The 24,428-nt window shown below is 44.4% G+C and overlaps 1 protein-coding gene across 1 annotated transcript in view; it reads left to right on the top strand.

The window, feature by feature from the left end:
* Positions 1–24,428, top strand: part of CACNA1C (calcium voltage-gated channel subunit alpha1 C) — a 664,490-nt gene that overhangs the window by 395,595 nt on the left and 244,467 nt on the right. Inside the window, exons 4-5 of the mRNA XM_081796086.1 lie at positions 10,528–10,667; positions 17,754–17,893. Of these exons, the coding sequence (XP_081652212.1) occupies positions 10,528–10,667; positions 17,754–17,893 (280 nt within the window). The remainder of the gene's footprint in view (positions 1–10,527; positions 10,668–17,753; positions 17,894–24,428) is intronic.

Below are 24,428 nucleotides of genomic sequence, written 5' to 3'. Positions count from 1 at the left end.
AGCCAAACAGACTCTGCATCCTAAGCACTTGCTTCACACTGCTGGGTTTAAACAAAAACCATTAAGCATAGCCCCAACAAAGCCCCACACACTTCCTATTCTCATAGTGGTGTCAGATAAATGGGTCCTGAGTTATTTGAGAGCTGAGCTGGGGGAGTCCATCTATCTCTGTAACCACAAACAATAGGAAAAACATTAAACTTACAGTCCTAGCTCTACTGCCTACTAACTGAAGGGCTTTATGGAAAATTATCAAATCTCTTTGATGAGTCTCCTCATGTATATAATGGAGAAAATATTTTTAATCTATCATGCAGAGTTACTATTATAACTAAAGCATCCAGGCTCAGACTCAAGTTAATGGCAGCTGTGGTGCTGTGGTGGAGGAGGGAGGAGTGGCGGTGGTAGTGGAGGTAGTGATGGTGAACACACTAGAGGTGTGATGGCAGTGGTGGTGATAATAGTGGTGGTGGTGCTGATGGTGGTAATGATGATGGAGGTCGTAATGGTGATCATGGTTTAGGTGGTGATAATACTGGTGGTGGAGGTGATGATAGTCCTGGTGATGATGATTATGAAGGTGATGGTAGGGATGGTGATGACAGTGGTGGTGGTGGAGATGGTGGTAATGATGGTACAGATGGTAATGGCAGTGGTGATGATAATGGTAGTGGTGTAGGTGGTGATGATGATGATAGTGATGGTGGTGGAGGTGATGATGGTGGTTATGATGATGATGGAGGTGGTGATGAAGGTGATTGTGATGATAATTGTAGTGGTGGAGGTGGTGGTGATCATGGTGGGGGTAGTGATGGCAGTGGTAATGATGATGAGTGGAGGTGGTGGTATTGATGGTGGTGCTGATGATGGTATAGGTGGTGATGGTGGTGATGATGATGATTATGGTGGAGGTAGTCATGGTGATCATGGTGCAGGTGGTGATAATGATAATGGTGGTGGAGGTGGTGAGATGACAGACGTGGTGGTAGTGATGGTGATGGTGGTGATTTGAGAAGGAAAGGAAAGTGGGACTAAGAGGAATAAAGGGAAAGAAAGGACCTGCCCTTCCCATTTTACAAAGTGGTCTTGTGACTCTGGGGCACCTGGATGGCTCAGTCAACTAAGAATCCAACTTCAGCTCAGGTCATGATCTCGCAGTTTGTGAGTTCAAGCCCCGTGTCAGTCTCTGTGCTGAGAGCCTGGAGCTTGTTTCAGATTCTGTGTCCCCCCCCCCCACCTCTCTCTCTGCCCCTCTCCCACTCATGCTCTGTCTCTCTCTCTCTCTCCTCTCTCTCTCTCTCTCTCTCTCTCTCTCTCATAAATAAATAAATAAATAAATAAATAAATGTCATGTGACTCAACGATAAAAATGTATGGAAAAGTGCCTTCTAGGAAAAAAAATAAAAAAAAAAAGAGGTTAGAGTGGGAGAGAGCCAAAGCATTAGAGACTGTTAAAAACTGAGAACAAACTGAGGGTTGATGGGGGGTGGGAGGGAGGGCAGGGTGGGAGGGAGGGCAGGGTGGGTGATGGGTATTGAAGAGGGCACCTTTTGGGATGAGCACTGGGTGTTGTATGGAAACCAATTTGACAGTAAATTTCATATATTAAAAAATAAAAAAAAAATAAAAAAAAAAACAAAAATAAGTAAAAAAAAAAAAAGAAAGAAAAGTGCCATCTAAACTGTAAAGTACTACCTGATGAGTTATCACTGTGATGCTTACAACATGGTTCGCAAACCTCCGAAATCCGTGGGAGCACTGACTATCATCCTTCATCCTTGTCTGCCATAAGTGAAATAATTCACTTCAAGAGGCAAAGTGTTGTCAGGTTCCCAGAGACATGAGGGAAATGCTCACAGATAGGGCGCTGGGAGTTTCTTTAGACAGAATGGAACCTATTACTGTAGATCTCAGGACTAAGGAGGGAGCTAGGGAAAAAACATTTGGAAGACTTGGAACCCAGCAAACAGAGACGTTTTTGGTTTGGTTTTGTTTTTAATTTGCTTTGATAATAGAAAGCAGATGTGAGGACTAAGTCTCTAGTTTCTGTTGAAGAAGATCCAAAGAGGCACAGAAGTGAGTTGTGCTACCTTCTTAGAAGCCAGGAAAGGTGATGAGGCCAGGGCAAGGGAGGAAACAAGGAGAAGTAGCAGGACCAGTGCTGCTGGCCACTCCAGCAGCCCAGCAGGGCATCATGGAAACAAGCAGAGCCAGGACCTCAGTGGAGGATGCTCAAAGTCTTCAAGAGCAGGGACGTCCACTTCACAATGTTGCAAAACACCTACTGTGTGCAGGTGCCAGGATGACAGTTATGACAGCAGCTACCATTTGAGTGATGACTCTGGTTTCTGCTTCTCATAATTACCACTATTCCCACTCTACTGTTAAGAAGCCAAAGTTTGGAAAGATTATGTAGCTGATCATGGAGAAACAATTTGATCCCAGGTGTGTCTGACTCCAAAGCCCTCTTTCCTCTGTCACTTTTCCTTTCATTTAAAGACACTTCTTAACCAAAGGTGACAAAGACACTTGCTTCTGCCCTGCAGGCCCTCTGCCCCTGGAGAGGAGAAACACATAGAAAACACACACATTGTGGTGAGTGCTATTATCTGAAGAAAAGGTGCTACAGCTGCGGGAGGGACTGATATTCCAGCCCACTGGGGGCAGAAGAGGCAAGGGAGGGTTAAGAGGTCCAGACAAGGTGATGACATTGGAGCTGGCTTAGATCTGAGAAGGAGTCTGTCAGGTAGAGAAAGGGGTGGGGCTTGTCAGGACAAGAAGAGAGTTGCATGTAAACAGGCTTTCTGGTGTGAATGTGGTGAGCCTTCTGGTGTGGCTAGAGCTCAGGGTGGTGGCTGAGGATGAGGCCAGAGGGGCAAGTGGGGTTGGACTGTGATAGACCTGGGGGCCAGGCGAAGGGGGCTACATTCCATTTTAAGGCAGAGGGGGGCTGTTGAAAGTTTTTACACAGTAAACCAGTGTAGATATCGATGGGAAGGGTTAGGAAGCTCCTTTAATATCCAACCAATGATGGAGGCCTAGATGGAGATGGGCAGTGGAGACAGGCAGAAAAGACAGGGTCCATTTCCCTGGGCCAGGTATTGGTCTGACTCCTCAAAAGAAGTGGACATTTATGAAGGTTTTGAGGCCATTCCTGCCCAACCCTCCATTTGGTAAATTACATTCTAGCCCACAGGTCACTAAGCAAATCCCCCATTGTCCCCAGGAGTAATTCAACCCTGATTGGTAATATCTGTCACCCTCTCCACTCCATTACCCCCAAAGAAAGGGTAATATCCCTGAGCCAGAGTGAACTTTTGGGAGAGGAAGGGACTGGCCATACTCTGACAGCCAGGGCTGCCCTGTTAAGGATGGGCCACCTTATAAGAAAACGACAGCGTGAGATGGAGGAGGTTGAAGGGAGGGACTCCTGCTGTGGGTAGGAGGCTGGCCCACATGCCATTTGGGCACTCCAAGAAGGTGACACAGGCAGCACCTGACAAAGGTTGACTGTTCCCTCTGTACTGATCACATGCTGAACACCAGATAAAGAACTTAAGCCAGCCAGTCTCTGCTCTATGGGGCATTACATTGAGAAGGCCGGCCTCAGAAGGGACCCAAGGATGGACAGAGATGCTGTCTTGGAGATAGAGGCAGTGAAGGGCCCAGGAGGAACAGACAGGCAGCTCCCCAACATCTGAGATAGGCCGCTTGGTGCTCTGGAACTGTGCTGGGGCAGCTGAGGCAAGGCTGGCCTCCAGGTAGGAAGATGTGAACTTGAGAAATTAGTAAGTGGGTAAGTCTCTTCAATTTAGCATCATGGATAAGCATGGAAAAATAGTCCAGTTGGAGGAGAGTTTTTATTTTTGTTTTTTTTAAACTGAACTACTATAAAACCAATGACACTGGCACACTTTTCAGCTCACTCAGCCTCAATTGCTACTTGCCCTCAATAAATAGATGAAATTTTTTTCAAAGCTGCTTTACTCTTAGACTATTAAGTGGTTTGTCCTGTCCCTCCTTCCTTTACTAGAAGTCCTGAGTGTTAAGGCTAGACTATTTGAACCACCAGGCACCTTCTAAATAAGGCTTCTATATAATGCCCTTGGGAAGGGCCTGCCCTCAAAGAATTGTGAAATTGAAGCAGTTGTCTTCAGGGGCCTCCCACCTCCCTTCCCAGCCCCCTTCTTCCCAATCCAGGTGCCCCAGGCATCTGTCTAGGGTTTCACAAAAGACCACACTGTCAGCTTTCTGATAAACTAGTCCCTGTTAAGGTGAAGGCTGACACAGATTTAAACATGACCTCATATACTTTAGATGGAGACCTTTAAAAGTTGGAAAATTAAGATCCGAAGGAATGCTTCTCTTTTTTTTACTACGGTAAAATATATATAAAATAAAATCTGCCATTCTAACCATTTTTAAGTGTATACTTCAGTGGCACTAATTATACTCCCAATGTTGTACACCCATTACCACTATCTATGTCCAAAGTTTTCCATGCCCTGAAACAGTTCTTCCCTCCCTCCACCTTCTGGTAACCTCATATCCACTTTCTGTCTCTCTGAATTTACCCATTTTAGACTTTTCACATAAGTGGAATCATACAATGTTTGCTCTTTTGTGACTGCCTTAGTTCACTTAGTATAATGCTTTCAAGGTTCATCCATATTGTAGCCTGTGTCAGAACTTTATTTCTTTTTATGGCTGACTACTATTCCATTGTATGAATATCCTTCATCCACTGATGGAAGAAAGGCTTCCTAATGGCTGAATTCTAGGCACCAGTAGAGACCCAAGGAGAGGGGAAGATTTGGAGATCCCTGCTACCAACCCTTGAGCCATGCCATCTGGGTGCCCACCAGCCCCTGATAGGTACAATAATCCAGAATTTCAGTCACCTCACAGACAGACAGCTGTCCTATAGTAGAAGGAGCACCAGACCAGCCATCAGGAAATGCAAATCCTCATCACATGAGGTAGATGTGTGGCGTTGGACAAGTCCTCTTATTTCTATATAATGAGGAGCTTGGGGCATGCGTGTCCTTTTATGAGGTCCTTCCAGCTTCTTATATTCTGTCAAGTCCCTCAGTGTCCTAAGAGACACTTGCAGTGCAGCAAGTGGTGTGGGGCAGAGCAGACACTCAGGAATGCTTGTGACCCTTGGAAGGAAGGAAGGAAGGAAGGAAGGAAGGAAGGAAGGAAGGAAGGAAGGAGAGAAGGGAGGGAGGAAGGAAGGAAGGAAGGAAGGAAGGAAGGAAGGAAGGAAGGAAGGAAGGAAAGAAGGAAGGAGAGGAGGGAGGGAGGAGAGAAGAACTGGAGGAACTAGGGTATTCCAGTTTCTTTATCTCCCTTCATTAGAGATAGTCGGGAGGCTGTATTTAGAGGTCAGATTGAATGGTACTTAAGTTATGAAACAATCTGGAATATAAGGTGTGCTGCTTGGCTCATTATTATTGTGTTTCTTGTCTTTGCACCTTGTACTGAGATGGAATTATATGACTGGGCTTCTCATCAATTCTGTTTGGTGTAGAAATCTTGGCAGCTTCAATAAATACACTTGCATAAATTTAAGTGAATACACACAGGCTCTCTTTAGTATGAATTCTCACACCTTGGCTGTTATATAGCAGATATGAGCTGTACAGTGTTCAACATAGATGGTGGGCATCACCCAGCTGTGCCATACATGTGTGTGTGCAGAAATGTGCACACGTGTATAGACATGGCAGGCTCTCCATGGTTGTCCTTGTCCAAGGAGCTCTACCCTGGCATGGCTTCTGTTCACAAGGAGTCTGTGTTCTCCTAAAGCATAAATATGAATAATCTCTTTACTGAAGGATCATTTTATTATTAAATCTATTTGTATTTATAGTGATCCTCAGAACAATGAGGAAAGGAACTCTTTGTTCCTTTCTATGTTTTGGAATTTGACTGTGCCTTAGGCAGAACTGCAAAGACACTAGGGATTGGCATCCTTACTTGCCATAGAATTGTGAAGAGACTTTGGAAGTCCTCTACTACTTTGGAATTCATGTTCAGAGTTCCAAGAAAAACAAACAAACAAAAAAGCACTGAGTCCTCCTCTCAAATAAAATCTCATGAAGAAACCAGCTTATAAAGACAATAAACATCTTCCAGGCTAGTCAGGAAGAGATGGCTACTTCTTTTTTGTGTGTAGTCTCTGTCCACACCCCATCATATTGGTTCTCTGGACTCTTTTGAACTGTCAGGATCTCTGGACAACTTTGCATGTGGGTTAAAATGGCACTGGTCTGGTTCAAGGTGGTGGTGGGGTCAGTGAGCAAAGCCCCATTTTCTCAGCCTTCCCTAGCCTGTAATTCCTCCCAAGCAGCACTGTGTAAGCCTAGGGCTCTCTGCAGCATTGCATTTTTTTGATGCTTAGCTAGTTCTTTTATAGATGAGACAGACCCAGCAAAGTAAAGTGACTTACCCAAAGACACACACAAAGACACACACAAAAGCCAGTGGTACCAGAATCAAGATTATTACCATCAAAAGATAATTGAGTCTCTGTCCTATAGAAGCTTATAATGTAGTTGAAAGATAGGATATGTGTACATGAAAAGATAAGTGGAAAACTAAGATAGCCTGTACTCACAAGTGTCTATTAGTTCCACAAGTGTTTAGAAGACATCATGGTTCCTGGGATCTGAGACTCTCTCTCCACTGAATTTTTCTAAATATTTCATACATGGGTATTGCCATGGACCCCAGCTTCCAGTGGTAGCGCTGATAAATGAGCAGGGAAGAGAGGAAAGAAAGGGAAAAGAAGATGAAAATGGAAAGGAAATAATAAGGGGAAAGATAGGAAGATACGATAGGAAGAGAAGGTGACAGGAAGAGAGGAAGACCAGAGCATCTGAAAGGCCGAAGTCATCACACCTGCCCCAGGCAGGTAGGACTTCACCCATACTTTGGGGGAGGGGTCCTGAAGGAGCCCTGGGACTCCATTCTAGTGGACTTCCATTCCGGCCTTGATGGTCAGAGAGTTTCCACGCCATAGTTTCTGTGGTCCATCCTCTCTTCTCTTTGACCCTTTTCAGCCTCAACACAGAACAGTAGGAATGGAATCTTAGTCTGTTCCAGGCTGGCTCCCAAAGTTCCCGAGTTCCCAAAATCACATAAAAAAAGGGCGAGTTCACAAGCTGAATATTGTGCATTCTCAAAGAGCTCTGTGGCCCCTCAGGATTCAGGAGAGCACACAGCTCTGGCTTCAGAATTCAGGCAGGAGGAGGGCTGTGAAGGAGTGTGTATTCACAGGACCAGAGATGCTGAGATATCAGTGCAGCAAGAGGATGGTTTCAGACAAACTTTTGCATTTCTCTACTCCATTCATTTTTGCCCTTAGATGTTTCTATGGCAACACAACATATGTTTTGAAAGGATCAACCAAGCTGTTTCACTTGTTTATATTTTTGTTTCTTTCTTTCTTGAGTTTGGGGTTGGGGTGGGAATAACTTTAAGGGCATTCATGCCCCTAAGGTCAGAAGGAATACAGTACAGCCACCAGAGCACACACACACTCAGCAGCACAGATGACTGCATTTCAGACACTGCAGCAGCAGGCACCTGCCCCTTCTCAGGATTCTTCATCCAGACCCCATCCTACTGGTCCCCTGTATCCTTTTCAGTTCTATCTCAGATCTTTAAACAACTTAGCATGAGGACTCTGACCCAGTTGTGTCTTTGAGAGATAAACAGGAACCAGTGAGATCTCTGGCACCCAAGAAGGCAAGATGAGATGAATGGGCATTTGGACCTAGGGTCAGGAAATCTGGTTTCCCATCTTCAGCATTTACCTCCCTGGCTGGGATCTTATCAGCATCCCGGTTTTTCAAATGAGGAGGTTGATTAGATACCCTCTAAGATTCTTTGTATCTCTCCAACACCATGGCTTTAAGCAGAATCCTGTAACTTGTGCCAAAGGGGTGCATTCCCATAATGTGAAAGCACTTTCCTGGGATGAGATTGCCGCTTATGGAGAGGGGTTCCGGCCTCATCTCCCCTCTCTATAGCCTGCACACTTTCCCAGGGCAACCTCATCCAGGCCTCCCCTGACAGCCAAACTCCTCCTGAACCCCCATTCTGTATGTCTGATGACCAGTAGTCCCAACTAAATGTCCCACAAATGCTTTAATTCAGCAAGTCCAGAACTGCTGTCTCTCCCCTCATGTCCCCCTCTGCAGTGAGAGGCATCACCATCCACAGTCACTCAAGTTAGAAACCTCAGGGAGGGGGGCAGTGCATTTCTTTCACTGCCTCTTCCCCCAACCCTTATATGCAACCAGAAACCAAATTACATCCTTCTGTCTCTAAAACCTACCTACCTACTTCTCACCAATCCCAATGCCTACCTTGGCTCAAGCCTCCATGATCTCTACATGGGTCACCTCCCCCCAAATCCTCCCACCCTATCACCACCCTCCTTACATAGACCAGTGCCAGACTACAATACACATCTAACCCCATCATTCACTATCTCCTCAGTGTAGAATTCAAGCATGCAGGTGTAGCCACAAAACCCCTGGTCATCTTCCTCCTACCAACTTCTCCAGCCCTACTTCCTCTTAGCCTTCACTCCAGCCAATCAGATGCCTGTATTACCTGCAGCTCTACACACACACACACACACACACACACACACACACACACACATACCTTACACAAGTTTCCTCAGGTTGCACTGTGCCCTTTTGTAACATGCTTTCAACACTGTCCTAATAGATATTTTAACCCCCAAATCACCTAATTTTAAAAGACCAGAGGCTCCCACATACTACTATTGGTTCCTGGGTCATCTCCCCCACCCCATGCAGCCACATCCCCAGACCAACCTTATGATGCTGTAATGGGTAGTAAGTAAAACACAAGTCTTCCCCTGAGGTGCTCGTTAATTCTGGATTCTCCATCCCCTTCCCACAGCTACTGCCTGATCAGGACCTTCATCAGCACATGAGCCAGTGGTTCTTAAACTTTTGGGTGCCTCAGAAACACCTAGAATTGTCTGCAATGCACATTTCCAGGCTCCATAGCCAGGACATCTATTTTAGTAGGTCTGGATAGGGCCCAGAATTCTGCATTTTTAAACTTTGCAACTTCAAACTGCTTCACCCAAAGCTGGACGCAGTGAGGCTGGCACTCACTCCAAGTCTAGTGCATCAGGAAAAAAATGGATGAGCACAGGCACATGTGTGGTCAGGCCTCTCCCCACAGAGCTATCCATTAGGCTACTAATGTCCCTGGTCTTGGAGCCCCCTCCCAGCAGGCAAGGCAGGAGGGGGTGTGCCTTCCCAGGTGATGCCCCCTCTCCAAGTGTGGGTGAGACCTGGAGGTCTTTGGTGAGCTCTGTCTGATCCAACAGAGGATGGGAAGATAGGTCCGAGGGTTCTGAGCCTAGCGCCCATTGGAGCCTGTAATCAGGCTTTCAACCTGTGGCTGAATGCCATGTGGACTGGTGTTTTGTGGCTCCAGTGTGAGATGAGCTGAGGCTCCTGCAGAGGCGAGCAGTGGAGCATGAAGGCATCCAGGCAGCCTTTGCCTGGTGGGGGCCATTAAGGCTATGCACTGGGAACAAGGTTGTGGGAGAAAGCAATTAGTGGTGAGGGAAGCCAGTGAATCAGCACAGAGTCGGCTCGCTCTAATTGAGCCAAAGAGTTTGTCCTGTTACATGTGGGCTCCCAGGGACAGGAGCTTCATCCTTAAATGCAAAGCCTTTCTTCAAGATGGCAGAGGGAGGAAAAAGACTACCTCCCACCCTTGAAAAAACAACTGAGCCTTTTCCCTTCACTGCCCCACCCCAGTGCCTGCCTCCATCCTAGAAATGCTGATTTTCTTGACTGACCTGGTCTATGTCTTTGGACAAAGATTTTTTTTATTTTCTCAAGAAAGACAGAGACTTCAAATTCAGGGTCAGTGTATATGAGCAGATTGGCTCTGTTTGAGCTGCTGTTAGATTTTCAGTGTCTCAACTTCTTTGTGGTTGTGTTTCTGTCCTGTCATTTTGGAGACCTTGATTAGCATACTCTCCAAGGCAGCTTCTGTTATCCTCAGGATTTGTCACCTCAGTATTGTAATACACTGTTCTTGTGGTCCTGTTTCCTCCTTTCTGAGCTGTGTCCTCTGTCCTGACATCATTTCCCTCTAGATCAAGACATTATGAGGTCTCTTCTGAGAAATGAAACATTCACTGATGAACTAAATAAGATGTTTCTCCAAAATGTGTAATTTTTCCACCACCCTAATATTTGCATTTTAACAGGGGGCATTTGAAGACTAAAAAAAAAAAAAAAAAAAACCTTAATGCCCAGTGGATTGGAGCTCTAAGGTTGAAACAGACTGTGGAGTTGGTAATCTGGTTTGGGGGTCCCACTCAGTGTCCCCCTACATCCTACCACAGGGGGAGCAGCATTCTTCTCCACCTGCTTGTGTGCTCTACTGGTTCAGAAGTTACAAACACCCCAATCTAATGACTATTTTCCTCTCTCTTCTATTTTTGTTTCCTAGGAACGAGTGGAATATCTCTTTCTCATAATTTTTACTGTGGAAGCATTTTTAAAAGTAATAGCCTATGGACTTCTCTTTCACCCCAACGCTTACCTCCGCAATGGCTGGAATTTACTAGATTTTATAATTGTGGTTGTAGGGTAAGTATAACTACCTTTCTCTATTCCCTCCCCTTACCCCTTACCATCAACCAATGCATATCTCCTTTTCCTTCTGTATTTGTATCTCTTTTTGGTTTGGTCACAGTAGCACTGGGCTCTAGGCAAGATGAGAGGATCTATTAAAAGTCACTTTGAATTCAGACTTTCTCCAAAGGGAAAAGAGCTCTTACCTAGGAACACCTCCTTCACACATGCACATGCTCACACATGTGCACTCATGTGCACAGACACATACAGGAGTGGAATCTGAGTGCTTTTAATGAAACTCAGGGTCCTCCATGCAGCTGAGTCCTCTGCTTAAGGTCTTTTATTCTGTCTCCAACAACATCTGGCCCAACACCTCTTCAGACTGGTTTCCCTGCCACATCCCTGAGCAGGGTTAGTCCAGCCTGCCTGTGAGCATGGTGGTGGGGCGAGGCTGGCACACACCGTCCTGTAGATGCCTGCTCTCACCTCTTCAGTGGGCCTTGTCCAGGGTCCCAGGAAACAGGCTGCTCAAGATAAAAGGGTGAGGAGAAAGCAGAGAACTATGAAGGGCCAAGGTCGTGGGTGACCCAACTAGAGCCAAAAACGCCTTTCCCTAGAGGGATGCTTTGCTGTGGCAAAAGGTGAAGCAAAGTCAATATATGCCTTTAAAAAAAAATAAAGCAATGTAAGCAATTGTAAATAAAATTTAGAAGTGATGATCTCCTTATCAAGGAATTAGTAACTTTGCAAAAATATTCTTTATGAAATATTTGGGTTTTTAAATATTTATTTATTTTTGAGAGAGTGCAAGTCGGGGAGGGGCAGAGAGAGGGGGACAGAGGATCTGAAGGAGGCTCTGCATGGACAGGCTGACAGCAGTGAGCCCGATGTGGAGCTCGAACTCACGAACCGTGAGATCGTGACCTGAGCTGAAGTCGGATGCTCAACTGACTGAGCCACCCAGGTGCCTGTCTATGAAATGTTTGTCCCTAAACAGGCCTGCATGTGCTATGCAAAATATTTACTAAGACACAGTTCATGAAGTTCCAACCACTCATCTATTTTGTGAGGGGAGGGCACCTTTACAGCAGATCCTACTTGAGGAACAAGCTGGCTTCTTTGAACTGATCTGCTATTACTCTGAGCCCAGAGAGTGGTCACACAGTGGCCACCTTGCATTTTTACTCCCTTGGAGTTCTGACAGGCTTCAGTGTCAGTGTCAAGGTCAATATGTCATCAGGCTCATATCCCAGGAGCCTATTTTTGATTGATGCCATTTGTGCCATCCCAGTGAAGACATAGGTCCTTCTGGACTCCTCCATAGCACTCACTGCTCATTCTCTCATGGGACTGACTGGTCTTTCCTGCAAGAAATAACAAGAGAAAATCAAGATCATTTAGAAGTTATTTCCTTGTCTCTGGCCATCTGGATGGCTATTTGGGTTGTTTGGAACTGTTTTAGGGGTTTTCTTTGTTGTCTTTTTTTTGTGCAGCCTATGAATGACACACTTTGGCCACATTAACATCAGGGCTATTTGGGTGACATGAGAAGCACCAAAGTTCTTGGAGGATTTGCCAGGAATAGATCTGGCTCCAGAGGACTCAGAGTGAGGATGCAGCTCTAAGAGATCTTGCTGCTTTTGTTCATGCCAGGATAAACAAAGAAGAACTGAACAAACACCTTGCATTAACTCAGTAAGCCATAGCAAAGGCCTTTGAGGTGCCTTGTTCCAAATGCCCCTAAATCCCTTCAAATTCAGTGTCTTTCTCTAGGCCTCAGGCCCCAGAGGACCTTTCACACATAGAAAAGAGCCCCAGGAATGAGATTTATCAGGAGTTGAGGGTGCCTGCAGGGACCAACTTTGTTTAAGCAGAGAAGCTACATGTTCTTATCATGTTTATGGAAATGAGTTAGAGTTGAGTGCATACAGCGCTCTGCCCCCTTCATGGCCCTACCTACAGCGTGGGAGGTGGAAACAAGAGGCACAGGGCAGACCTCAAAAGGGAGCCCTGGGGGGGCCTTTTCATGTAGTTGCACACTTGGTGACACTTGCTCCTCTTTTGCTGGGTTGGACCCTCACCTTGCTGTTCCTCCCCATAAGCACAGAGGGCAGACTTTTTGTGGAGTCAGCCCAGGTTTCAGTCACATCTTCCTGGGGTCTAGGCCATGAGGCTGATGAAGAGGCCCTCTTCAAAAAGATCAGAGGAGGACACTTGTTGGGATGTGCACTGGGTGTTGTATGGAAACCAATTTGACAATAAATCATATTTTAAAACAAAACAAAACAAAACAAAACAAAAAGATGCCTCTGGTAGATTGTTTAGGCCACAGAAGTTATGATGCTGGTGGTTGCTGAGCCTGTGGTTCACTATGACCCTCTGGGCTTTTTCCCCATTGATCTCACACATGGACATATTTGACACCTAGTTTCTCTTCTCCAAGGGCAGTGGTCCCATGGGGCTCTCTGTCTAATCTAAATCTCAGCCTCGGGCACCTGGCTGGCTCAGTTGGTAAGTGTTCGACACTTGATTTCAGCTCAGGTCATGATCTCGTGGTCATGGGATTGAGCCCTGTGCGCCTCCATGCTGGGCTTGGAGCCTGCTTAGGATTCTCTCTCTCTCTCTCTCTCTCTCTCTCTCTCTCTGTCTCTCTCTCTCTCTCATTCTCTCTCTCCCTCTGCACTTCCTCCACTCATGCTCTCTCTCTCAAAAATAAATAAACCTTAAATCAATCAACCAATCAGTCAATCTATCTCTGCCCATTCTTCTAACTGGAAAAATCACACACACACACACACACACACACACACACACACACACACACACACACACAGAGCATAGCTCAACCACCTCTTTCATCTGTACCTTCTTTTCCTGCCCTTTTTATAACATTAAATGGATATCCCTCTGCTTTCCTTATGTCTCCTGGGAAGTATCTACTCCCTGGGCTCCTCATCTGCAGCTACTTAGGGGAAGGTTTCTTCTGCCCTTCTATGATCAGAAGGGGGTCTGCCTGGCCCTGGAGACAGGTGGGTGTGCCTGCCTGCTGCCTGAGTGCCAGGCTAAGAGCTGCTCTTTCATTTCTGCATTGCCATGCTGGGGTCCTGGGACAAGAGGCATTTCCTTCCCCCCCACAAGCCGGTCACATTTCCTTCCCAAAGTGGAAGAGTTTCCTTGGTACAGTGGGGAGATGGGCCTACTAAATGAAAGTGGGGAGGACTTCAGAGGCCTCTCCCTACCCAACCCAGGGACCTCGGGATCTTCACTAGATCCCCTGCTCAAGACACTCTACTCCAGCCACAGGGGCTTTTGCTCCTGTCTTCCTCCCAATATGGTGGCCCTGCTCTTCTGACTCACTGGGCCCTCTAGAGCTTCATTGTTCTCTTTTAAAAAGCTCCAATGTCCAGCTAGGAAACTGCCAGACACAACTCCTGGAGAATTCTGCCCCCACCCCTGACCAAGCATCCACATCTGAACCCAGCCCTTAGGGACAGGTAGGCACAAAGCAGTGGTTTGGGCTTTACAGTGCCTAATCAAGGAAAACACACCAGTCCCTACAAGCCAAGAACACCTCCTAGACCCATTCCTGAATTTTCTACCCCTTAAAAATTAAAATCAGGCACTTAATAAAGTGTCTGCATCAAGTTGGGGCAGGGAAAAGAGAAAAAAGTTGTCTAACCTCTGTTCCCTTCAATGAATAATATTTTGTGAACAACTTGTACTCTAATAAGCATATTGCTTTCTTCCAGGAAATACTAGGAACCAAATCTGGTTTGGATTTAGAATGCTGTTTGACAAACTTGCAAACTAGTCTCCATTTTCTAAGATTTCAGTAATCTAGACTTCAGTGGAAAGAACATTTCTCTGCAGAGAAAGAAGCCCGCTCCCCTCATCCTGGCAACTCTGCCTGGGGTTCAGGATGTCACCAGCTAACATATGACACCATCAAATTGCCAAGCTGAGCTGAAAGAATCACAGGACCAAGAAAGACTTTAGATGTGGTCTAGTCAGTGTTGTCAAACTTTTTAGCTGCAGAACCCATTGTTAAAGCCTTACTCAAAGGCCCATGAAAGCCACTCTGTTCCAGCCACTTTTCTCTGGCCTTGCTGTCCAAGATATTCCCCAGGGGATCCATGGAGCACAGTTTGGAAATCCTTAATCTAGACCAACTCCCTCAATTGCTGGGCCCTGCCTGGATTTGAGTTTCTTCAAAGCTAGGCCCCTAGCTGCAGCCTCCCCTGTTTTCAGATCTAGTTCCCTGGGGCATGAGTCATTTAAGGAGCTCAAGCCTATTCCTCAAGAACAAAGTTGCCCTGGTCTTCAGTTCAGGCCAGATGTGGGGACCCAGTCTGATACCTGGGCTTCCCCCTGACCCCAGGCCATGACTCAGCACACACTCTACTGACAGTGAATTGGTGGTCGTCTCTAGTACAAAGGACAGAAATTGCCCTGTGTGTCTTTTCTTTCCCCTAATTTTCTTGGTTACCACAAAAAGCCCAAGATTCCAGGTTCCCATTCCCACATGGTTCTCTGCATCTTCTGACCCCTTCTCCCTCGCTGAAACCTTTCCACTGTGCCCTCTGCTCCCCACAAGCCATCGCCCATTCAGGTGTCAGCAAACATTTTCTATAAAGGGCAACATGCTCATTTTCAGCTTGCAAACCACGTACTCTTTGTCCCAACTATTCAACTTTAGTGAGAAAATAGCAATAGACAACAGCAATATGTAAACGATGGGTGTAGTTGAACTCCAACAAAACTTCATTTACAGAGCAGATGGCCCAAGTGCTGCCCTAAACCCTCAGCTTTGTCTCTGGCCTCTCATTTAACTCCCTGACTCCCCCCAAGAGTCCTGCCTCCCTTGCATTCTCTCAAGAGATTGCCACTCTCTCCCAAATGCCTTGTTCTACAACCCGGAGGTCAGGAGAAGGGCCCTGTGTTTCTCTTATTTCTGCTTTCAGATGGCTACCCCTCCCCTTCCCTAGCAACTTCCAGTTTTAATGTGTGTGATCAGACACTTCTACCCCTACTTCTCCTTATGGGATCCTCTGTAGGCCTCTATGGGACTCTATTCCTTGAAGACATGAGCTCTTGGTTCATTCCCATTCTCTCCAAACTTAGTATTGCTACTGTCCCCTCCAGTAGCTTCTTGGTTCCTTGATATATTCCCCACCCAGCGACCCTGACTCCATCCTGACTCCAGCTGCACACTCCCATGGTTATAGCCACTATCCCTGCCATAAGTAATAACTGAGCCCTCCCCCATAATGTCAAACCAAACATCCCACTCTGTAAACAATACCACCCATATTTCCAGCTTATTCCCTCTTGCACTTTGACTCTGACAATCCATTCACCCTGTCCCATTCTCTCTGTTCCTCCACCCATTGTGTCCAGTCCTCCTTTTAACCAGCTTAAATGCCCAGCCCATCATAATCTCTCACTACCATGAACAGTCAACTTCCTCATTTTTCTATTCATCTACCTTGCTCATTTGGAAAAACACCAACCACAGTCAAATACAACTAGATGGAGATCCATCTGGTACCTGAAGCTATGCCATTGAAAGGGGTAGAGAAACTTAAAGCTGAGCTGATGGGTTTCACTTTACATTCATGACCACCAACTTCAAATAGGTCCTTGATGATATCTGGCAATCCTACTACATGTACCTTCCTCATTCACTCTTTGCTTTCTTTGGTGATTCTTTTATACCTTTGCCTCACCCTTCAAACTTCCAGTACCCACTCCTCATTTGCATTTTCAGCTGATGACCTTGCTCCCTGTTTCCCTGAGAAAACAGGTGCAATCAGGATAACATCTGTACCGCTATAATGTGCCCTCCTACTAGAACCATGATAAACCATCCCTTCTCCTATCTAGGGCCAATACCCCTCAGGGTACATGATATACCTTCCTGCCTACTGAAGGGTATCAATCCTTCCAGTAATTATTCCCTCACTTCTGCATTGCCAGATCACCTGTCTCTGTTACATAACTCCCATCACATATAAAAATGCTGCTGTATCTCCCATTTAAAAGCAAACACTACTTGGGGCACCTGGGTGGCTCAGTCGGTTGAGCATCCGACTTCGGTTCAGGTCATGATCTCATGATTTGTGAGTTGCAGCCCCGCATCAGGCTCTGTGCTGACAGCTCGGAGCCTGGAGCCTGCTTCAGATTCTGTGTCTCCATCTCTGCCCCTCCTCTGCTCATGCCTCTGTCTCTCTCTCTCTGTTTCTCTCAAAAGTAAATAAACATTTAAAAAAAATTAAAGCAAACACAACTCTCTTGATTCCACACCCTCTCCTGTAACCATCTTTTTTCTTCTACCACCTTTGACAGCAAAGCTCATCAGAAGGGTTGTCTATACTGTAGCCACCAGCCACATGGCCACTCAGCACTAATCTAGAAAGTTTCAATTACATATATGGCTCAAATTTGTGGCTTGCATTATAGTTGTGTTAGAGCTGTCTCAAACTTTTCTTGCTGTCTTCTCTTGAACCCATATCTATTAGGCATTGTCCCCATCACTCCACCAAACAGATGTTTCAAAGTCTAAGTGGTCTGCATGTTACTAAAGCCAGTGGTCAGTTTCCCGTCCTTATATCCGCAGGACAAAACCAGTTTCTATGCTATCATTTATTTGTGCCCAGTTTAAATCAAAGGGAATTGTTAGGAGTAAGAAAGTAAGTGGGGAGGAAAGAGGATGCGGTTCCTGGCCACGTGAGGGCAGGCTTTAGGAATCCTGGAGTGGGGAGAGGACACCACAAAGGGACAGAGGCACTACTGCAAACTTTAGTGGCTTTACACTTCTATGCAGGCCACCTAGCTTATACAAAGCCATTTGTGTTCATGCACAGCTTTATGACTACAAATGGCCTGCCTATCCCCTCTCAGACCTTTCTAGACAGTGGATATGTCCTTTGGGTGATACCCACACTGAGGGAATGTCATCTTATGATGGTCACAGTCCCTTCCCCCCCACACACCTTGGCACTGGTTCCCAGGCTGGAGGCACCTGCGAACTCTGCTGTCCCAGGCTTCCTTCAGAGAATTCAGAGTCTGACAGCTCCTTCTCCCCTTCTTCTCTTCTAGGCTTTTTAGTGCAATTTTAGAACAAGCCACCAAAGCCGACGGGGCAAATGCTCTAGGAGGGAAAGGAGCTGGATTTGATGTGAAGGCACTGAGGGCATTCCGCGTGCTGCGCCCCTTGCGGCTGGTGTCTGGAGTCCCAAGTAAGTAAAGCCATTATTCTTGTTTACAGTGTTATCTTGTCACCACCCTCTGCTTTCTTTTGCTGAATTGCCGGGAGCACTTTGCAAAGAAAACTGATTTCATATAAATGGAGAGGGCTTTTCTTAAATGAATTCCTTTGCTTTAAAGAACCTAACTCTGATATGAGTCCATTAAGACACACTGTGGTCCCAGCTCCTCTAAACACCTGGAAAAAATCCACAGCAGTCACGCAGCCAAATGAAGACAGCCTACAACAGAGAAAGCAGTCCCTTGGCCATCTGAGCAATCCCCTCAAGGCCCTGGGCTGGGAATTAAAATACATTTTCAGCAAAGGAGCCAGGTGAGCAGAGAAGGCTAATCCCCAAGGCTCGCAAGGTATTTTAGCCTATGAGATTATCTCTACTTTCTGTATTTTTCCAAAGAACAATCTGAAAAGCATCAGTGGATGTCCAAAAAAGTTCTGTTTGCCATTTCTCTCAACCCTTTCCTTCTTTCATGTCAAATGGGACATTTCTGGTTTCAGAAGCCCTATTTATGGACAGGCTACCTGTCTTTGTAGAACTGGTTTTGCCAGAGGGTGGAGGGTGTTTAGCTCTCTGAATCAAGCAAAAGGGCTTCAGAGAGATATTGTCTATTGTGTATCTGGATAGCAGTCACCTGGACAGCTCCTCTTCAAGCTCTTCCTCCAGAAGCCTATACCACCATGGATGAGCCCCAGGCAACTAACACAGCAGCTTCGGGCACCCAGCTTTGCTCCAGCAAAGCCCAGCCCAAGTTGTTCCTTGGGGTTAAGTGAGCTTTCCAAGAGCTCCTCTTTCCACTCCTCCTTGATGAGTTGGTGGGATCTGAGCACAATTGTGGACTTGTGTGCCGAGATTTTTCCCTCTCAAGTCAGCTCCATCATCTGACCCATAACTCAAAGGTAAAGGAGGTCCCTAGGACTGAGCTGAAATCAGACTAGCTTAGAGATGGGAGCAGGGGACAGGAAAACAAAGAGGTCCTCTGAACACAACCTTTACCATACAAGTGTGAAGGACCTTATAGTAACCTGTTCAATTCTTTCTGTACATGCACAGAAGAGTGAAAAGATCTTCCCAAAGTAACTTAAGTAGCCAGCAACAGAGCAGGACTAGAACCAGGTCTCCTGATTTCCAAACCAGCTCTCTTTCCCACCATACATACAACTTCTTGTAAAGGATTAACTAGTATATAACTCTTGATTGTCTTAGACTTTTACACATATACTTGATCCCTTGAATTACATTCTAAGCCCTGGAAGCCCAGAATTCTGCCTTATATTATCTCTGATTCCTGCACAATGCCTACAGTGGTCTCGGTACAAGGTAGAGGAATTTACTGGATAATTGAAGGTAAGAGTTAGACTATTTTCTTTGCAGTGGGACCTCCTAAGTAAAGTTTGTGGCCTGTCTTAAATTCAAAAGTGAACATGGAGCTAAGCCACACAAGCACGTTTAGAGCAGAGTCTTTCTACTTAACCATTATAGGGTATCTAGGAATGGAAATAGTATCCAGTTGACTCTTGAACAATGTGGAGGTTAGGTGTGCTGACGTTTACCTTGTGCAGTTGAAAATCCACATAAAACTTTTGACTCCCCCCAAAACTTCACTGCTAATAACCTGTTGACCGGAAGTCTTTTGATAACATACACAGTTAACACATGTTTTGTATGTTATATATATTATAAACTGTATTCATACAATGAAATAAGCTAGGGAAAAGAAACTGTTATTAAGAAAATCATATGGGAGCACCTGGGTGGCTCGTCAGTTAAGTGTCTGACTCTTGATTTCGGCTCAGGTCATGATTTCATTGCTCATGGGTTCGAGCCCTGCATTGGGCTCTGCACTGACACTGTGGAGCCTACTTGAGATCGTCTCTCTCCCTCTCTCTCTGCCCCTCCCCCACTCATGCTGTATTTCTCTCTCAAAAAATAAATAAACTTTTAAAAAAAATCATATGGAGGGGCACCTGAGTGGCTCAGTTGGTTGAGCATCTGACTCTTGATTTTGGCTCAGGTCATGATCCCAGAGTCATGGGATCAAGCCCTGAGTTGCATTCCTCACTGAGCGTGGAGCCTACTTAAGATACTCTCTCTAGGGGCGCCTGGGTGGCTCAGTCAGTTGAGCGTCCGACTTTGGCTCAGGTCATGATCTCGCAGTCTGTGAGCTCGAGCCCTGCGTTGGGCTCTGTGCTGACAGCTCAGAGCCTGGAGCCGGCTTCGGATTCTGTGTCTCCCTCTCTCTCTTCCCCTCCCCCACTCATGCTCTGTCTCTCTCTCTCTCTCTCTGTCAAAAATAAATAAACATTAAAAAATTAAAAAAAAAGAAAGATACTCTCTCTAGAATCATGAAAGCAGGAAGGGAAAAAAAAGTCCCTCACATACAAGGGAAGACAGATCAGGTTTGCAGCAGACCTATCCACAGAAACTTGTCAGGCCAGAAAGGAGTGGCAGTATGCTGAATCAGAAAAATATTCAGCCAGCAAGGCTGTCATTCAAAATAGAAGGAGAGGTAAAAAGTTTCCCAGACAAACAAAAATTAAAGGAGTTTGTGACCACTAAACCAGCCCTGCAAGAAATTTTAAGGGCGACTCTCTGAGGGGAGAAAAGATGAAAATATATAAATATATAAATAAATAAATATATAAATAAATAAATACCCAAAGCAACAAAAGATTAGAAAGGACCAGAGAACACCACCAGAAACTCCAACTCTACAAGCATCATGATGGCAATAAATTCATATCTTTCAATACTCACTCTAAACGTCAATGGACTCAATGCTCCAATCAAAAGACATACAGTAACAGAATGGATAAGAAAACAAGATCTATCTATATGCTGGTTACAAGGGACCCACTTTAGACCTAAAGACACCTTCAGATTGAAAATAAGGGGGTGGAGAACCATCTATCATGCTAATGGTCAACAAAAGAAAGCTGGTGTAGCCATACTTATATCAGATAATCTAGACTTTAAAATAAAGACTGTATCAACAGATGCAGAAGGGCATTATATCATAATCAAGGGGTCTATAGACCAACGAGACCTAACAATTGTAAACATTTGTCTGCCAAATGTGATAGCATCCTAATATATAAGTCAATTAATCATAAACATAAAGAAACTCTTCAATAGAAATACCATAATAGTAGGAGACTTCAACACCCCACTCACAGCAATGGACAGATCATCTGATCAAAAAATCAACAAGGAAAAAATGGCCTTGAATGACACACTGGACCAGATGGACTTAACAGATATATTCAGAACATTTCATCCTAAAGCAGCAGAATATACATTCTTCTCCAGTACACATGGAACATTCTCCAGAATAGACCATATACTGGGACACAAACCAGCCCTCAGCAAGTACAAAAAAATCGAGATCATACTGTGCATATTTTCAGACAACAACGCTATGAAACTCGAAATCAACCACAAGAAAAAATTTAGAAAGGTAACAAATACTTGGAGACTGAAGAACATCCTACTAAAGAATGAATGGGCTAACCAAGCAGTTAAAGAGGAAATTAAAAAGTATCTGGAAGTCAATGAAAATGATAACACCACAATCCAAAACCTCTGGGATGCAACAAAGGCGGTCATAAGAGGAAAGTATATAGCAATCCAGGCCTTCCTAAAGAAGGAAGAAAGATCTTAGATATACAACCTAACCTTACACCTTAAACATCTGGGAAAAGAACAGCAAATAAAACCCAAAACCAGCAGAATACAGGAAATAATAAAGATTAGAGCAGAAATTAATGCTATTGAAACCAAAAAAACAGTAGAACAGATCAATGAAACCAGAAGCTGGTTCTTCGAAAGAATTAACAAAGTTGATAAACCACTAGCCAGTTTGATCAAAAAGAAAAAGGAAAGGACTCAAATAAATAAAATCAAGAATGTAAGGGGAGAGATCACAACCAACACAACAGAAATAAAAACAATAATAAGAGAATATTATGAGCAATTACATGCCAATAATATGGGCAATCTGGAAGAAATGGACAAATTCCTAGAAACATATACACTACCAAAACTGAAACAGGAAGAAATAGAAAATTTGAACAGACCCATAACCAGTAAGGAAATTGAATTAATAATCAAAAATCTGCCAAAAAATAAGAGTCCAGGGCCAGATGGCTTTCCAGGGGAATTCTACCAAACATTTAAGGAAGAGTTAACACCTATTCTCTTGAAAGTGTTCCAAAAATTAGAAATGGACGGAAAACTTCCAAACTCTTTCTATGAAGCCAGCATTACCTTGATTCCAAAACCAGACAGAGACCCCACTAAAAAGGAGAACTATAGACCAATTTCCCTGATGAACATGGATGCAAAAATCCTCAACAAGATATTAGCCAACTGGATCCAACAATACATTAAAAAAATTATTCATCATGACCAAGTGGAGATTGGGATGCAGGGCTGGTTCAATATCTGCAAAAACAATTAACGTGATTTATCACATCAATAAAAGAAAGGACAAGAACCATATGATCCTCTCAATAGATGCAGAGAAAGCATTTGACAAAATACAGCATCCTTTCTTGATAAAAACCCTCAAGAAAGTAGGGATAGAAGGAGCATACCTCGAGATCATAAAAGCCATATATGAACGACCCAACACTAATATCATCCTCAATGGGGAAAAACGGAGAGCTTTCCCCCTAAGGTCAGGAACAAGACAGGGATGTCCACTCTCGCCACTGTTATTCAACATAGTATCGGAAGTCTTAGCCTCTGCAATCAGACAACACAAAGCAATAAAAGGCATCCAAATCGGCCAGGAGGAGGTCAAACTTTCACTCTTCGCAGATGACATGATACTCTATATGGAAAACCCAAAAGATTCCACCAAAAAACTGCTAGAATTGATTCATGAATTCAGCAAAGTTCCAGGATATAAAATGAACGCACAGAAATTGGTTGCATTCCTATACACCAACAATGAAGTGACAGAAAGAGAAATCAAGGAATCAATCCCATTTACAGTTGCACAAAAAACCATAAAATACCTAGGAATAAATCTAACCAAAGAGGTGAAAAATCTATACACTGAAAACTATAGAAAGCTTGTGAAATAAATTGAAGGAGACACAAAAAAATGGAAAAAGATTCCATGCTCCTGGAGAGGAAGAACAAATATTGTTAAAATGTCAATACTACCCAAAGCAATCTACATGTTCAATGCAATCCCTATCAAAGTAACACCAGCATTCTTCACAGAGCTAGAACAAATAATCCTAAAATTTGTATGGAACCAGAAAAGACCCTGAATATCCAAAGCGATCTTGAAAAAGAAAACCAAAGCAGGAGGCATCACAATCCCAGACTTCAAGCTATACTACAAAGGTGTAATCATCAAGACAATATGGTACTGGCACAAGAGCAGACACTCAGATCAATAGAACAGAACAGAGAACCCAGAAATGGACCCACAAACATATGGCCAACTAATCTTTGACAAAGCAGGAAAGAATATCCAATGGAATAAAGACAGTCTCTTCAGCAAGTTGTGCTGGGAAAACTGGATAGCGACACGCAGAAGAATGAACCTGGACCAGTTTCTTACACCATACACAAAAATAAACTCAAAATGGATAAAAGACCTCAATGTAAGTCAGGAAGCCATCAAAATCGTCAAGGAGAATGCAGGCAAAAACCTCTTTGATCTTGGCCACAGCAATTTCTTACTCAACACATCTCTGGAGGCAAGGGAAACAAAAGCAAAAGTGAACTACTGGGACCTCATCAAAATAAAAGCTTCTGCACAGTGAAGGAAACAATCAGCAAAACTAAAAGGCAACCGACAGAATGGGAGAAGATATTTGCAAATGACATATCAGATAAAGGGTTAGTATCCAAAATCTATTAAGAACTTATCAAACTCAACACCCAAAAAACAAATAATCCAGTGAAGAAATGGGCAAAAGACATGAATAAACACTTCTCCAAGGAAGACATCCAGATGGCCAACCGACACATGAAAAAATGCTCAACATCACTCATCATCAGGGAAATACAAATAAAACCACAATGAGATACCACCTGACACCTGTCCGAATGGCTAACATTAACAACTCAGGCAACAACAGATGTTGGTGAGGATGTGGAGAAAGAGGATCTCTTTTGCACTGCTGGTGGGAATGCAAACTGATGCAGCCACTCTGGAAAACAGTATGGAGGTTCCTCAAAAAACTAAAAATAGAACTACCCTACAACCCAGCAATTGTACTACTAGGCATTTATCCACGAATATAGGTGTGCTATTTCAAAGGGACACACGCGCCCCATGTTTACAGAAGCACTATCAGCAATAGCCAAAGTATGGAAAGAGCCCAAATGTCCATTGATGGATGAATGAATAAAGAAGATGTGGTATATATATACAATGGAGTATTACTCAGCAATCAAAAAGAATGAAATCTTGCCATTTGCAACTATGTGGATGGAACTGAAGGGTATTATGCTAAGCAAAATTAGAGAAAGACAAAAATCTTATGAC

Source organism: Panthera onca, chromosome B4 (genome assembly GCF_046562875.1).
Source record: "Panthera onca isolate mPanOnc1 chromosome B4, mPanOnc1 haplotype 2, whole genome shotgun sequence".
Classification (NCBI taxonomy): Eukaryota; Metazoa; Chordata; class Mammalia; order Carnivora; family Felidae; genus Panthera; species Panthera onca.
The sequence above is the reverse complement of the archived record's forward strand: the minus strand, read 5'-3'. Positions and strand labels throughout refer to the sequence as shown.